Below are 15,628 nucleotides of genomic sequence, written 5' to 3' on the forward strand. Positions count from 1 at the left end.
ATTTTCCCAGCCCTGCTTGAGGCAGAGATATTCTACTAGGCCATTCACATCTCGAAGCAACTGGCTGGTGTTCAAACCCTTAAGTCACCAGAAAAGTAATTTAGTACCAGTTAGAAAGTTCCCTACAGAATATTGAAAATAACAAAAAAAAAGCATAGAATTTTATCAACATCCAAAAGAAATAATTAATGTACCAACCTGCTATATTATTATCTCTTGAATGAGCACTCATAGGGAATCTTTCATGCTATTCAGGCTAGTTTTACCTGTGGAAAGTTAAGGGAGGTGTAGGCTGAAGCCTGGAGCTCCAACACGGCAGCACTAACATTAACTCTGTGATGTCAATTTACCTGTTCAATATACCTGTTTAATAATTGCACTGGGACTGCATATGCCAGAAACATTACTTCCGAATCTTATGGGACTACGCAGTTCCCAAAAAAGTTCACAAAAATCTGAATTTTGCTCTGTACTTTTCTTATATCAGTTAGACAGAAAGGAAATTCTGTTTTTTTTTATTATTCTTACCTTTCCTATTTGTTAAGCAACATCGACTTCCTGCTTCACCTATAGTCGCTGAATTTTTAAACAAAATTTGAAAACAATTTCATTAAACCTGCCAATAAAGAAAACAAAGTTTTAGCCACATTATGTTGTACTTAACTACCTTATCGTACGCTACAACTTGATTGTCACAGCATATTCAAGGTAAGCTTACTTTATTTCTTTGAATCATTTCAAATCATTCTTATGAATTACAATGCAAAATTGATGAACATCGCAATTTCCACTGAAAATAAAACTGCTGTTGAATGAGTCTAGTCTATCCAAGATTGTTGCATAATAAAGCTACTTACATCAGACCCTGCTCTTTTGGAGAAGCATGAACATGAGCTTGCATAATTTAGTCTTCTGAGAATGCTACTTAAACTACACAATGCATAGAAGGTGATACTTCTGTGTGTATCATATGGAAGCATAAAACTATCTACGCAGCAGCTGAACTAGAAATGCTAGACAGGTTCGTCCATCAACACAACTGCTCCTATTCCTCTCAGATATCAGCTATTCTTTACATGACATCCACTAGGTTTACATTGCCAGGAGTGAATAATTGGCTTTTATCCATCATGCACTAAGGTATTTTAGCAGGAGAGAGAGAGGAAGGTTAAAATGTAGGGAGTGGGAAGAAGGTACACTGCATTAAAATTGATGGCCAACTCCTATAGGTATTCTTTCACATTTTTGATGATGATTAGTTGCCGCCTATATTCCGACCATTGGGAGAGCTTAGTTATATAAAAGGACAAATGTATGAAGGATATTACAAGATTTTAGTTGTTCATCCACAGCATACATGGAATCTGTTTATTTTTTCTTTACCTATAAGAATTTCAACAGTGAGGAACAAATAACAAATTTACCTTCATCACTATTTTACCATGTTTTGAAAATCTAAAGCAGATGTCAAGCATGAAACCTTAAAATAGATATATTTAGTCCAGAAAAAGGAAATTACCTATCTTATTCATACTAGGGATACAAGTACGTACAGAATATCTATTACCCATTATTAATTGTTTTGAGAAAGTAATGGCAAGTCACCTTCTTGAAGAGGTGCTGGCAATTTGATCGACTCTAGAGTGAGCCATTTGTGTGTGCCTGAAATCACAGAATCCAGAATGGGCAATTCTAGCCCTCAGATGAGGAATGAACTACATTAAAAAAAGACTTCCACTCATACCAGCTTCTTCACATTTTTTTTTAAAAAAGAAATTGAATTCTCCCACTTAATGGTTATGCATCACTCCAAGGGTCTGGTTACACTCTCCATTAACTCAGCCTAGTGATCATTTCAGTAGAGTACCTGCTTACACATTTAAACATGAATTATTTCAATATTTATCATGTCAGTGCTGAAGCGGATGCTGCAACAGCTGTGAATAATGGTGGATCTTTTCAAACAACAAGGGTTGATGATTACAGAAGTATCTGGATTGACAAAGTGTTTACTCTTCCAGAGTGATGTCCAACAATTAGGACATAATCAGAACGTGACAATGTACATGGTTTGCAAAAAGCATCACCTTACTTACAATGAAATAACCAGCTGATACAAAGGACATCTTAATACGAAGTTGTTCTACTGAGAACATTTATCATATCCAAAATAAAGAAATATTGGAGATTTTCCCTACTTAGTTTTACCATTAGACAAGTGGATCAGTTATAATTTAGTAGTATCTCAATTTAAGACCAAGATTTAAATAGTGTATTCTGGATACAAGAGGCACTTTCACTACTTTGATAAACTCTTAGGCTATCCAAATACATAGCTCTCTCTGTTCAAATATCCATTTTTTGATTGTCAGTACACATCTGAACTTTTCTAATTTCTTATAAGCTCCTTATTCATTGTTCTCTTATTGCCCCATCTTCCTGAATCCTTTATTAATATTACAAGTATCATAACTATTTAATGGAACTTTACAGAATTACAAATTGTTAGCCTTTTGTATCTTCCTTCTACGAGCGCTGGACTTCAAGATCAAATGTTTGGTGTCATTTAGCTTTTCACTGGTTTATTTCCTCTTTCTCAAACTTTGGTGGCCAAAACTTAATCCTGGTTTCTAAATAAGGCTTTGGTTAGTTTATTCAGACTGCAAAATTCAAATAATAATCCTAGAAATAACTGACTGGAATGTATTCGGAGCACTCTTGCACCCAATCATTTCAAGGCCATGTTTTAACTTGCTGGTTTGTTCTCTAATGCACAAAAAAAGTCCTGCAATATAGGGAAAGTACCATCAACAGCACTGGTATCCTACAAACATATGATCAGTCTTAAAAGAAAACTGCTTTTATAGTGTAACATAATTAGGTTCAGTTTTCTAAAAAGATGGATTACCCAACGGAATTACAGCCCCCAGAAACAAATTCTGCTGTACCTTTCCAGATATTCAGGAAGGTAATTATGGCTCGTGAGCATATGGAGTGAGAAATCACTGGTCAAATGCATGACAAACAATCAACCTACAAGGACAGGAATAGCAGTATTGATTGATTTATTGAAAGTAATATTGAACTGCACACTGATTTTAGGTTGGGAATTAAACATTTTAGACCAGGACATCCAAACTCCAACTTGTTGGCCACATACAGCGTGCAAGTCCCAATAATGCAACAGCAAGTCCATGCATCAGTTGTATTTACATTTATAGTTCTAATTCACTCATTTGTCCAAAGTGTTAGGGACATTCTTGGTGGGTGGGGGTGGAAATATGACACAGTGTCACTCATATGCTGAAACTCTGAAAGTTATAGGAAAACACATTGGGGTAATTCACATAATAATAAATGAAAATAATATTATTACCTTTCTGTCTTGGCCCCAAAACTTTCTCTAATCCTCTGTTTACATGAATAGATGACCAGAATTCTATTACCTATCCTACAATGAACAGCTAAACAGTGAATACACTGTTCAAGCACTATTAGCTAACAGAGTGAAAGATTGAAATGCATCTCTAACAGTTGCCTGTAGATGCAATATGGAACAGTTCACAGTTAAAGCTCTGCAATTTCAAGTTAATTACAGGTAAAGATTACTGATGAGTCAAGTTGAAAGAATTGACAAACACATTATTACCAGGAGATCATGCTCTTCACTGACTTGTTTTGTTTGTGTAACTAAGAGACAGCACTGATTGTGTGTTGATAGCATTATTTTGTAAGGTGTCTGGTATCCTTTTATATTACAGTAAAACTCAGATAATCCGCACTCTAGGGACTTTGGTGGTACTGAACTGGCAGATTTTCCAAACTATTGGATATTATTCTTATCATTGCAGCAATGCTTGTAATTCAGTTTTTTTTAAAAAAAGTGCTTACTCAAGAATACAATAAATTTTCCAGTAACCAGGTGAGTTTAAAAGGGAACAGGCCAAAAAAGAAACACTATGTTAATGGGGAAAGGGCCACAATGAGTTTACAGGGAGTGTGGGAACAGCACATCACTGTGTGTTTAAATAGAGCATGGGAATCAGGAATCTGATGAATGAGATAGTGGATTTACTGAATATAAATACAAATGGAGAATTGTTGTATATATGCACATTTCTGGTATACTTTGCTCTTGTGTTGTCATGCTGTCATCATGGTCCCTACTCAGACCCCATGACAAGGTGCCACACATGAGGCTGCTTAGCAAGATAACAGCCAATGGTATTACAGGGAAGTTATTAGCAGGGGTGGAGTGTTGGCTGATCAGAAAACAGAGAGTTGGAATAAAGGGATCCTATTCTGGCTGGCTGCCGTTTACCAGTGGAGTTCCACAGGGGTTGGTGTTGGGACTGCTGCTTTTTACAGTGTATGTCAATGATTTGGACTACGGGATTAATGGATTTGTGGCTAAACTTGCCAATGATACAAAGAGGTGGAGGAGCGTATATGTTGAGGAAACAGAGAGCCTGCAGAGAGAAATAGATAGTTTAGGGGAATGGGCAAAGAAGTGGCGAGTGAAATACAATGTTGGAAAGTGTATGATCGTGCACTTTGGTGGAAGAAATAAACGGGCAGACTATTATTTAGATAGGGAGAGAATTCAAAATACAGAGATGCAAAGGGACTTGGGAGTCCTTGTGTAGGATATGCTAAAGGTTAACCTCCAGGCTGAGTCGGTGGTGAAGAAGGAGAATACATTGTTGGCATTCGTTTCTAGAGGTATAGAAGATGGCGGCGCGACGCAGCGCGCACGGCCTCTCCGGTGAATGATATCTGTAATCTTGTCAAGTAGCAGACTGTGCACAATTCTGATTTGATGCAGACATGCATGAGAGTACGGAGGAACATCTGGAGAAACTTCTGAAATGCTCGCTTCGCTGCCACTGCTACTGTGTGGTAACCGGAATCTCCGGAGCAGAAGGCCTTGAATCCTCGGCTTTGCTTGTTTCGGCGGCTGGGGCTAGGTCGAAGGCACTCAGCAGAGGATGGCGCTAGGGAGGCTGTATCGGAGGGGCTGCTCGGAGGCTTGAAGTTTTTGGATGGACGGACTCGGTGTTGGCTGTGGTCAGGTGCTTCCAAGGCATTGACAGTTGTCGGTGCCTTGGAGTTTTATGGCAGGGAGTTTCTCCCTTTTGCCGCCTGCTATCGGGGACTCGGGAGTCAATCAGGACTTGAGACTTTTTTTTAAACTGTGCCCATGGTCTGTTTTTTAATCAAATTATGGTATTGTTTTGCACTGTTGTAACTATATGTTATAGTTATGTGGTTCTGTCAGTGTTAGTCTTTGGTTTGTCCTGTTTTCTGTGATATCACTCTGGAGGAACATTGTATCATTTCTTAATGCATGTATGCATTTCTAAATGACAAAAGAGGACTGAGTGTTCTCATAATCTAGAATATACAAGCAGGGCTGTGATGTTGAGGTTTTATAAGGCACTCATGAGACCACACTTAGAGTATTGTGTGCAGTTTTGGGCTCCTTATTTTCGAAAGGATACACTGACATTGGAGAGGGTTCAGAGAATATTCACGAGAATGATTCCAGTAATGAAAGGGTTACCATATGAGGAACGTCTGGCAGCTCTTGGGCTGTATTCCCTGGAGTTCAGGAGAATGAGGGGGGATCTCATAGAAACATTCTGAATGTTAAAAGGCCTGAATAGATTAGATATGGCAAAGTTATTTCCCATGGTAGGGGAGTCTAAGACAAGAGGGCATGACTTCAGGATTGAAGGACGTCCATTTAGAACGGAGATGTGGAGAAATTACTTTAGTTAGAGGGTGGTAAATCTGTGGAACTTGTTGCCACGAGCGGCTGTGGAGGCCAGGTCATTGGGTGCATTTAAGGCAGAGATAGATAGGTTCTTGATTAGCCAGGGCATCAAAGGGTATGGGGAGAAGGCAGAGGAGTGGGGATGTCTCGAAGAATTGGATCAGCCCATGATTGAATGGTGGAGCAGACTCAATGGGCTGAATGGCCTACACTTCTGCCCTATACCTTATGGTCTTATGGTTATCCCACAAACAAGTCCCCATAAAGCCCATATATCAATCCAGTTTTTAATTTAGGTTCCTTAAGGTTGTCATAGCTGGGGCGGGTAGTAGGGATAAGCTCTCACTATCTATTAAATGTTCCCAATGGCATGAGTCTCAAATAGCCTCTGACAACCAAGTCCAGCTCCTGGCCTTTACATGTGGCTTAGCTACTAAGCCCAACAGAACAGTTACTACTGATAAGAAAAGGGGCAAATGTGGGTTCCTGGCGCCTTAAAACCGGTCGCTTCGGGCAGATGGGGTTTGTCAGCCATGGTTGACAGCTCATCTAGGAGAAGGAAATCTGATCTATACCCACTCATGGGGAGGGCTTCCAGAGTAAACCCCAAGGAAAAATCTGGAGCTTGAGTCACACTGAAGCCCTCTCTGCCATTCCTCTGGATTCATCAGCTGCATGGAGGGTGGGGAGGTGGGGTGGGGGGGGGGGTGGTGGCTACTGCATGGGCAACAGCTTGCTCTCCATATCGTACTGCCCTGGCTTGCATATTAACTGATCATAGACAGTGAAGACAAAATGTGGGGGATGCAGATCTGAATTGTATTCAGTCTAGTTTTTTGGGAATGTAGTATCAAGTGTGCTGACAAAGGCATTTGACTGAAGTTTGGGAATACATCATTGGCTTATCTCCAGCACTACCAGGACCAAAGACAAAGGAGGAGAAACTGAGGCTGGAATAGAAGGAGGAAGCTTTTAGAATGAGGGGTGGATGGCAATGAATGCCCCACATACCCTACAGGTAATGGCACTTGCCAGGAAAGAACCAGGTAGGTTAGAAGGCTGCGTGCTGCAGAGGGAAACACCACATAGGTAGGCTGTGGGCAGGCAGAATATGTTGGTAATTTGGTATGGGCATCAGAGGGGGCCTTGCCCAGAATTGGCTGGGTGTCAGATGACAACTACCACTGGTGACATAGGTAGTGGCTACTTGACATCCCACTGTCTATATGTAATCTTACGCTAATGCACATAGATCTCAGGTCTCTAGCATCCTGGAATAGCAATATCCCACTTGTAAAGATCTAATTGAATGAGCACTGAAGTTCCACATATGAGTAGACTGCTGTTTTCTGGAATAGAGAGATGCTACACATTAACAGCCAGCTGTTCTACAGACAGAGGGGGAAGATGAACATCAGGTTTCTCAGCTGCCAGAACTGAGAGATGGCACCCACAAACACTGTTTTCCAGGAGCAAGGATACGTCACCTATGAACACAGGTCTCATCTCCAAACATTTCCACATCATGAACAGAGTTCTACTCAGATAAAGCTGAGAGCTGACTCGGAGGAGAAAGCTGCAGAAAACAGAGAAGAGACATCTGAAATTTAAGGTCTGTCAGCCGACTCTGTGATGGGTCGAGAACTTGGTGTGTGGTCTGGACCACAGTAGATATTCCCAGACTTGGAACCAACACCCCATAATGATGGAGTAGTTCAGGGAGGAACAAATCTCATGCACAGAGATAGGTACTTTAAAAGGATTTTACATAGAAATAATCCACATCACTACTGTAATCTTGTTGCAAATTATTGATTAACAGAACTTTATTCCTAATTCAACAATGCTTCAAATCTGTGTACAAGTGCATAATATAGTGGTTGAGTCCATACAGGTGCTAATGTCATCATTATGTGCCTTAATGACGTACTTCCAGATAACAGGGTATGGATTTCCATTCAAAGGTGGCATTATTTTCTGAACAAAGGCATTGATTATCAATACTATCATCTAAAATGGAGCCATTGCTCAATACTTTCTCACTCTTTATTGATGCAGACAGCGAGTGGAAAGCTTTAAAATCCATATTGTTTATTCCGAAATGCTTTCAAATATCAAAGAATTATGCCTCACTGCCTACTGCACACAAGTATCCTTGAGTTAATAGTTTGCATACCTGTCATGTAATTATGCTGAAGCTGGAGTGGGATCACTGAGTTCCAGTTGATTCATCTCCTAGTCCGTTGTTTTCTGAAAAGGCTTCGTAATCCACTGTTTAGAGAAGGTCCAGTGAGAGGCTGAAGGCTTGCCGTCAGGGCTTCACTGAAAGGTGTCGCATCTCCTCAGTGCTATGGTGGGGAGAATCAGCCTCATCTCTGCATGGTTTCCAGTGTTGAACCAGTCAACCTGTTATGAGAGTCAACAATTAATCCTTATTTGCTGAGGTGTTATTATTGATGATGTGCAGAAAGTGACTGTATGATTCGGTGACTATTTTGTACTCCTTGCATCTATGGAAACCACTTAATAGGTTATGTAGCCCAAAAGTTTAATGCATTTGACCAGCAAAGTAGCTCTTCAGTGAGGCATTTGTATACTAATTTGAAAGGGCTTAAAGTACACATGAAACATAAAAATTTGAAGGAGTAAGACACTCAGCCCATCAAGGCTGCTCTACCATGTAAGATCATGGCTGACCTGTTTGTAACCTCAACACCATATTCCTGTCTACCCGCAGCAACTTTTACACCCCCTTATCAAATCAAATAGCTTTGACCTTTATCTTAAAAATTGGCAGTCAAACTCTGCTTCAACCACCCTGAGAAAGAGTTCCAAAGACTCATAACCATCCAAGAGGAAACATTTTGCCTAATCAGTGTCTTAAATGGGTGGCCCATTATTTTTAAACAATGAACCTAAGTTTGAACCCTCTCACAATGGGCAATATCCTCTCCATGTTCACCCTGTCAAGACCCTTCAGGGTCTGATGTTTCAATCAAGTCCCCTCTCACTTTTCTGAACTTCAACAGATACAAGCCTTCCCTGTCCAACCTCACTCTCCACAAGACAAATTGCATATTCCTGATATCACTGTAGGACATCCTCTGATCTTCTTCAAATATTCTAGCATCCTTCCTTAAATATGAAAACCAATGGCGTACACAGTTCTCCAGATGAGGTGTCACAAATTCCCCATGTAATTACAGCACAATTTCCCTACTGTTGTAATCAGTGTTTTTTTTAAGCATTAAACAACAAAATTCTATTGGTTTTCCTAATTATTTGTTGTGCTGGCATGACAACCGTTTTTAAATCATATACTAGGGAACTCAGTTCCTTCTTCATTTTAAAGCTCTGCAATCTCTCACAATTTAAATACGTTTTCTTTTTATTTTTCCTGCTAAAGTCAATCATTTTAAATTTCCTACATTTAACACCACTTGCCATATCTTTGCCTCTCATTTAGACTTTCTACATTCTTTTGCAGCAATCACTGTGCCTTCTTTCTCTCATGCTTCCTGGAAATCTACATCCACCAGTTCTACTTCATCCACTGCAGATATTACTTCTTCAGAGAATGTAGTGCATACCCCTGTGGAAACAAGATGCATGAAGACATGAAGGTGTCACAAATGTGATCTGGTGAATGTGGGATGATTTAGTGTTTAAATTGGTGCAGCTCACCACCACCAGTACAAAATTGATTGTATCCTGCTGTTAAATGAACATGAATTGTGCAAAGAATTAAATATTGCAAGGGGACAATGTCTGTGTGTGTCTTCATGAAACTTTTCTGCTAAGGGATCTCTAGTAGCAAGGGCAGATATAGGCTTCATCTTACACTAAGTCACACCTTTTTGCTCCTGATCTTATTGGGGCAATTCATTCAGCGTCAGACGGTCCTCATCAGACTCATCTGTGTCATTCTCCCACCCTTCCTCATGTGCCTCTTCCCTATCTCCTGGCAGGCTGCTTTAGGGATGTTATCAGGCAACAAGGGCTCTGACACTCTGACCTGAAATTTTAACACAGTTTCACTTTCCACAATGCTGCCTGACCTGCGCAGTGTTGAGTACTTTGTTCTTATCTATGGATACAATGCTTTTCAGCAAGGTCAATATAACATCTCGTGACCCTGAAAACTGACTAGGGATGGGCTCTTTGCACTCCTCCTCAGGATCCTTTTGTTACCTGTGATGCTTAGCCTGAAGCTCCCACTCAAAAGATACTGCTTGCGGTACCACCAAAGAGGCACCTATTATATTAGTTAATCAAGAAATTGTGTGACCAAAGAACACAAGATGCTAATGCTTTCAGACTTGGAGCACTGTAAGGCATGGAAGCAGTTTGCAGTAGGCTTTAAAGCTGCATTAGGAAATCTCCTGTTATTAGCTGAATGGTCCTTTAAATAACACCACAATGCAGAATGCAACAGATTGAGGACTTTTAAAAAAAAACTGCCTGAGTGCACTTTATGCACCTGTGAACTCCAATCAATGTCAACAGCAGCGGAAAATGGTGTTACATGATCATTAACGTCATTAAGTACACACATAACAATAGGAAAAGATCAGACAGGTTTTTGTGGATCCTGCCCGGATGTGACCAGTTGAGTTTCCAGAAATGCTCACATTATTTACTCTGGATTACACTGTTTTTCCAATCACATTGTGCCAAGAAAACAAGAGATATGCAGTCCAATTTCTAGGCAAAAAAAATTCATTGTCATCAAATATGTGCTGCATTGAAAAGAACAAATATGTTGCTTAAAAAGAATATTCACACTTCTCAATGATATGATTCACAATTGAACTAGTCATGACCAGCATTGTTTTCTGTTGGCTATTTCCTCTGTAATTTTCCAAAATGCTGTTGCAAGTTGTATCACATTTCTTAATAACTGAAGGGGGGCATTGAATTGCACAAAAAAAACAACTCTTCTCATTGTCTAATATGGGTAGAGGCACAAGAAACAGCCCCAAAAAAATGCTGTTAGATCTAAGTTATGAATTAGGGATAGTCAGCATGACTTTGTGTGTGGTAGGTCATGTTTAATCAATCTTTGAGTTTTTTTAAGGAGGTTTCCAAGAAGGTTAATGAAGGAAAGGTGGTAGATGTTGTCTACACAGACTTTAGCAAGGCCTTTGTTAAAGTCCCACATGGGAGGCTGGTTCAGAACATTCAGTTGCCTGGCATTCAGGATGAAGTAGCAAACTGGATCCAAATTTGGTTTAGTGCCCAAATCCAGAGAGTGGTAGTAGATGGTTCTCTCTCTGACTGGAGGCCTGTGTCTTGTGGTGTCTCACAGCTATTTAGAGTTCACGATTGCATACTTCCATGTAGGGCTTCCATGCCCAGGTGTAAAACATGCATTCTAACTGCGATGTAGGATTAACTAAGTGCATCATTGTGTTAAATTTTAGTCTTTGACCCTTTATTATATTAATACTCCACCTAGACCAAACGTTTGATTTTTTTTAATGCAATTGTTATCAACTATTCACTAATATTCAAGTCCAACATTGGAAACGACTGAAAGAAGCATTTTGCAGCATGCTCTGCGATCAAAGAATGCTCTGTGATTCTGTACTATGCTATCCCTATCAGAAACAATCAGGTTTAGCGTACCAAAAGTATATTTTAGCATATTTAAGAACCCTTCAGTGCACTTTGAGTACTGTTCATAGTAATCTTCATTTGAACCTTGGTAAACTGAACATTTTCAGCTGTCACTCAGATTAGCTCACTTCAGAGTCAGAAAATGGTGGGTTCAATTCCTTATGAAGAGCAGGAGTAGCTCTCCCAGTTGCCTGGCCCAATATTAACGCTTCAATTAAACTATCACATCACTGAGCTAGTCTTTGCTGTACATCTTTTGGCCGTTGTGTTTCTTATATCACAAAAGGCCCCATAGTTCAAAAATACATACATAATTAGGATGCCCCAGAGTACTCTGCAGCCAGTTTTGAAATGCACTTGGCTAGAAATTTTTTTGCGTAATGTATTTTTGTGTCTATAGTCAACATGGCTTTCTGTGTGGTAGGTCATGTCTAACCAACCTTGGTGTTTTGAGGAGGTTACCAAGAAGGTTGATGAAGACAGAGCAGGGGATGTTGTCTACATGTACTTTGTCAAAGTCCGACATGGGAGGCTAGTCCAGAAGGTTAAGTTACTTGGCATTCAGAATGAAGTAGTAAGTTGGACCCAACATCGGCAGTAATGGTCATCTCTCTGATTGGAGGTCTGTGATTAGGGGTGTGCCACAATAATGGCTGGGTCTGTTGTTGTTTGTCATCAATTAATGATTTAGATGATGATGTAATAAAATTGGATCAACAAATTTGTGGATGACACCAAAATGGGGGTGGGGGTGGAGGGTAGTGGACAGTGAGGAAGGCTATCAAAGTAGTAGTGTGACCTTGACCAGCTAAGAAAATTCGCTGAAAAAATAGCAGCTGGAATTTAATGCAGTCAAGTATAAGGTGTTTCACTTTGGAAGGACAAACCAGGGTAAGACTTACACAGTGATGGTAGGTCTCTGAGGTATCCTGTAGAATAAAGGGACCTGGGAATACAGACCATAATTCCTTGAAAGTGACATCACAGGTAGATAGTGTCATAGAGAGCTTTTCACATATTGGCCCTCATAAATCAGGAGTTGGGATGTAATATAGCATTTGTATAAGATGTTGGCGAGGCCGAATTTAGAGTATTGTGTGCAATTCTGATCACCTACCTACAGGAAAGATATCAATAAAATTGAAAGAGTGCAGAGAAAATTTACAAGGATGTTGCTGGGATTTGAGGACCTGAGTCATAGGGAAAGGTTAAAAAAGTTAGACCTTCATTCCCTTGAACACAGGAGAATCAGGGGAGATTTGATAGAGGTGCACAAAATTATAGGGTGATGCATGCAGGCTTTTTCACTCCAGGCTGGGTGAGATTAGAACTAGAGGTCTTAGGTTTAGAGTGAAAGGTGAAATATTTAAGAGGAATCTTAAGGGTAACTTCTTCACTTAGATGGTGCGAGTGTGGAACAAGTTGCCATTGGAAGTGATGGATGTGGGTTCAATTGTAACATTTAAGAGACGTTTAGATAGATACATGAATGAGAGGGGCTTGGAGGGATATCATCTGGGTGCTGGTAGAAGGGACTAGGTCTGTATAGACTAAATGTACCAAAGGGCCTATTTCTGTGTTGTAGTACTCTATAATTATGTTCAATTACAACAGGGTGCAACACCCAGTTTGATGGCACATGGGGCAAATGTTGAAAGCTACTCAAAAAAACAAGTATTAGCAAGAGCGGAGAGGTCAGCTTCTGAGTCGCTTAGGAGACATAAGTGACTGCAGGTGCTGGAATCTGGAGCAAGAATCTGCAGGAGGAACTCAGCAGGTCCAGTAACATCTGTGGGATGAAAGGAGTTATTGACAGTTCCAGTCAAAACCACACAACAGGACTGAGTTACATAACTGGGACCAGTCTTACCTGGTCAGCAGCAATACAGTGATCTTCTTCTGGGTGTCAAAAATATCTCTTGGCATTTGCTGCCACCATCATTCCTTTGTTTCTCCATACCCATCCAATCACTTATCGCAATTTGAGCACTGCGATTTTGACAGTGACCCTGTGTCCATCTGGCTAATAATCTTCCACTCCTAGAGTCCTCATTGCAACAATGTTCAATACTGCAGCCCTAACTCTCAATGATCTGATTCCAAGTGCTATCACAACCCTAGACTACCCACTTCCCCATCTTGATGCTTGACTAGTGGAGCTAGTTTTGCTCCACTAGCTCCACATGTGAAGCTAGTAGAGGAAAGGCTGTTGTACGTAAATTTGCGTGCATGTCTTTTTCTATCATGGACAATATCTCAGGCTACATGACAGAATTGTCTGATTGGAGCCTTGCATAAAGTGAACATAGGTATCCCACGCCCTTCCCAGCACTAGAGCAAGTTTGATCACAATGTAAATTCAAGATTCCATTACCAATAAATCTACTCATTTGTTATAGTATATAACTTCACTAGTAATAGTGTCACACCAGATCAAAACAAAGTCCAACCCATTGTATAACGTACTGTAGACCCTATCAATATGTGAGAAGTTCACATAGATGTGATACATAATTCATTTGATTTATTCCTAATTTAGATACATTATCAGATCTCTTGTACCCTTTGACCAAAGCTAACAAATACAAATAGCCTGAAATTAAAAAGTCTGCAGAAAACTATCAATATTTAACTATGTACTATGATAAAGGGAAAACTACTCGAATGATTGTAAATGTGAGCCCCGTTGGTCTTGTTGCTATTCTGATAAAGAAATAAAGCTGATCAAATGTCAATTGTCATGATTGTTAACCAACTTCACAGGGAGAGAAGCACCATCTCTTGGGGCATTTTACATTTTCATCTGGTATCTGTAAAGTAATAAATATGACTGACCATAGATGGCTTGTTAGTCTATTTAACAATCCTAAAAGCCCACTTGTATTGAACACTGTATACTTCAATTAATCATGCTCCAGGAGCATGATTATTATGTTACATATCAGCCTGGAAAAGTTAAATCCTGCTGATTATATTTTCCTTCATGCCATGCGTAGAACAAGTCTCACTTGTGAAGACCAATTCACAGAACAGAATATCAGGTACATGACTATGAATGCAGTGCCTAAAATGCCAACAATAAGTGAAATCAAAGTTACACCAAAGATAGATGTTGCTCCATCACCACGGATGACAATGATTGAATCACAAAACTGGAAATGGGTCATAGAAACTACACCTTCTCATGATAGTGCATGTACACAGCAAGTTCACAACAAACTCAGGATTACACCCACCTCACATCTTGGCTGTGAGTTTATCTCTTTATCATCCTGCAGTTACAAATGGAATATGATTTAGACATTTCTTTTCATTGTCTTCACAAGCATTATAAAGACTCAACAATTGTCCTGCATGCTTAGCAAGTACAAAGTCAAACATATAAGAACCAATACAAATGTCAGAAATACCCCATGGGCCATTGGTTGACATTGAAACTACTACCCCTTATGGAAACTGTCAGCTCTATATCCACAAAGACCACCAGAGGATTAACTACATCTATAACCTGTGTGGCAAGGTTAGATAACCTCACTGACAACTCCAGGAAATTTGTAACCTACTTAGAAGTCACACAATGTAAAGAAAAATAAAACCCTGCATACCACACACTGATGGTGAAATGAAGAGATTTACCTGAATACTAAAGAAAGTAATTGGTACTGCTTATGTCAAGGCAAACCATGGAAGCAAGAACTTCATTTTGGCTTACAAAACTGCAGAGAAACATCTCACTCAGCAACAGGAAGACAACCAGCCACATACACATCCTTGAGTGTACATGGCACCCAGAGATGCTCTGCAAGATAGAAGATCAACACCACATGGGTATGATAAAAACATTAAAGCAAAAGGCAGAGAAAGAATTGAAAGTTCAGATCTACACCATTACAGCCTGGGGATATAATTCTTGCAAAATGCAGTAACCACATAGGCCAGCAAGTTATTCCACATGGCATGCAGCTTTCTGAAGCCTATGATCAGAGCACCACACAGTTTACAAAGCATCACATGAAACCCATCATTCTTCAAAGCACCCATAGCACAATCCACTGTCTGCAAATCCAAATCTCAAAGATGAAGAAACTAAAGAATCCAAGTGGATGCAACAGTCAACATTTTTGCATCCTGAAATCACCAAGCTTAAACCTGTAAACTTAAACCTTCTTCATAGCTAAAAATGTGATATAAAAGACCAAGAAAATGAGAATAGCTCTTTTGTTTATCATGGGG

General features: G+C 39.8%; 1 protein-coding gene across 6 annotated transcripts in view; it reads right to left on the bottom strand.

Annotated features, from left to right (window-relative positions):
* The window catches only part of LOC134340554 (vitamin D3 receptor-like), a 209,761-nt gene that overhangs the window by 138,609 nt on the left and 55,524 nt on the right, over window positions 1-15,628 (bottom strand). For 2 of the 6 annotated variants that reach the window (XM_063037943.1, XM_063037944.1), the window contains exons 2-3: window positions 7,953-8,182; window positions 529-616 (exon numbers count right to left, since the gene is read on the bottom strand). Coding sequence is in view for 2 of the 6 variants with exons in the window: in XM_063037941.1 (XP_062894011.1) it covers window positions 199-232 (34 nt within the window). In the remaining 4 variants the exon portion in view is untranslated. The other 4 variants (XM_063037945.1, XM_063037947.1, XM_063037942.1 and 1 more) reach the window with 4 other exon arrangements.

Source organism: Mobula hypostoma, chromosome X1 (genome assembly GCF_963921235.1).
Source record: "Mobula hypostoma chromosome X1, sMobHyp1.1, whole genome shotgun sequence".
Lineage (NCBI taxonomy): Eukaryota > Metazoa > Chordata > Chondrichthyes > Myliobatiformes > Myliobatidae > Mobula > Mobula hypostoma.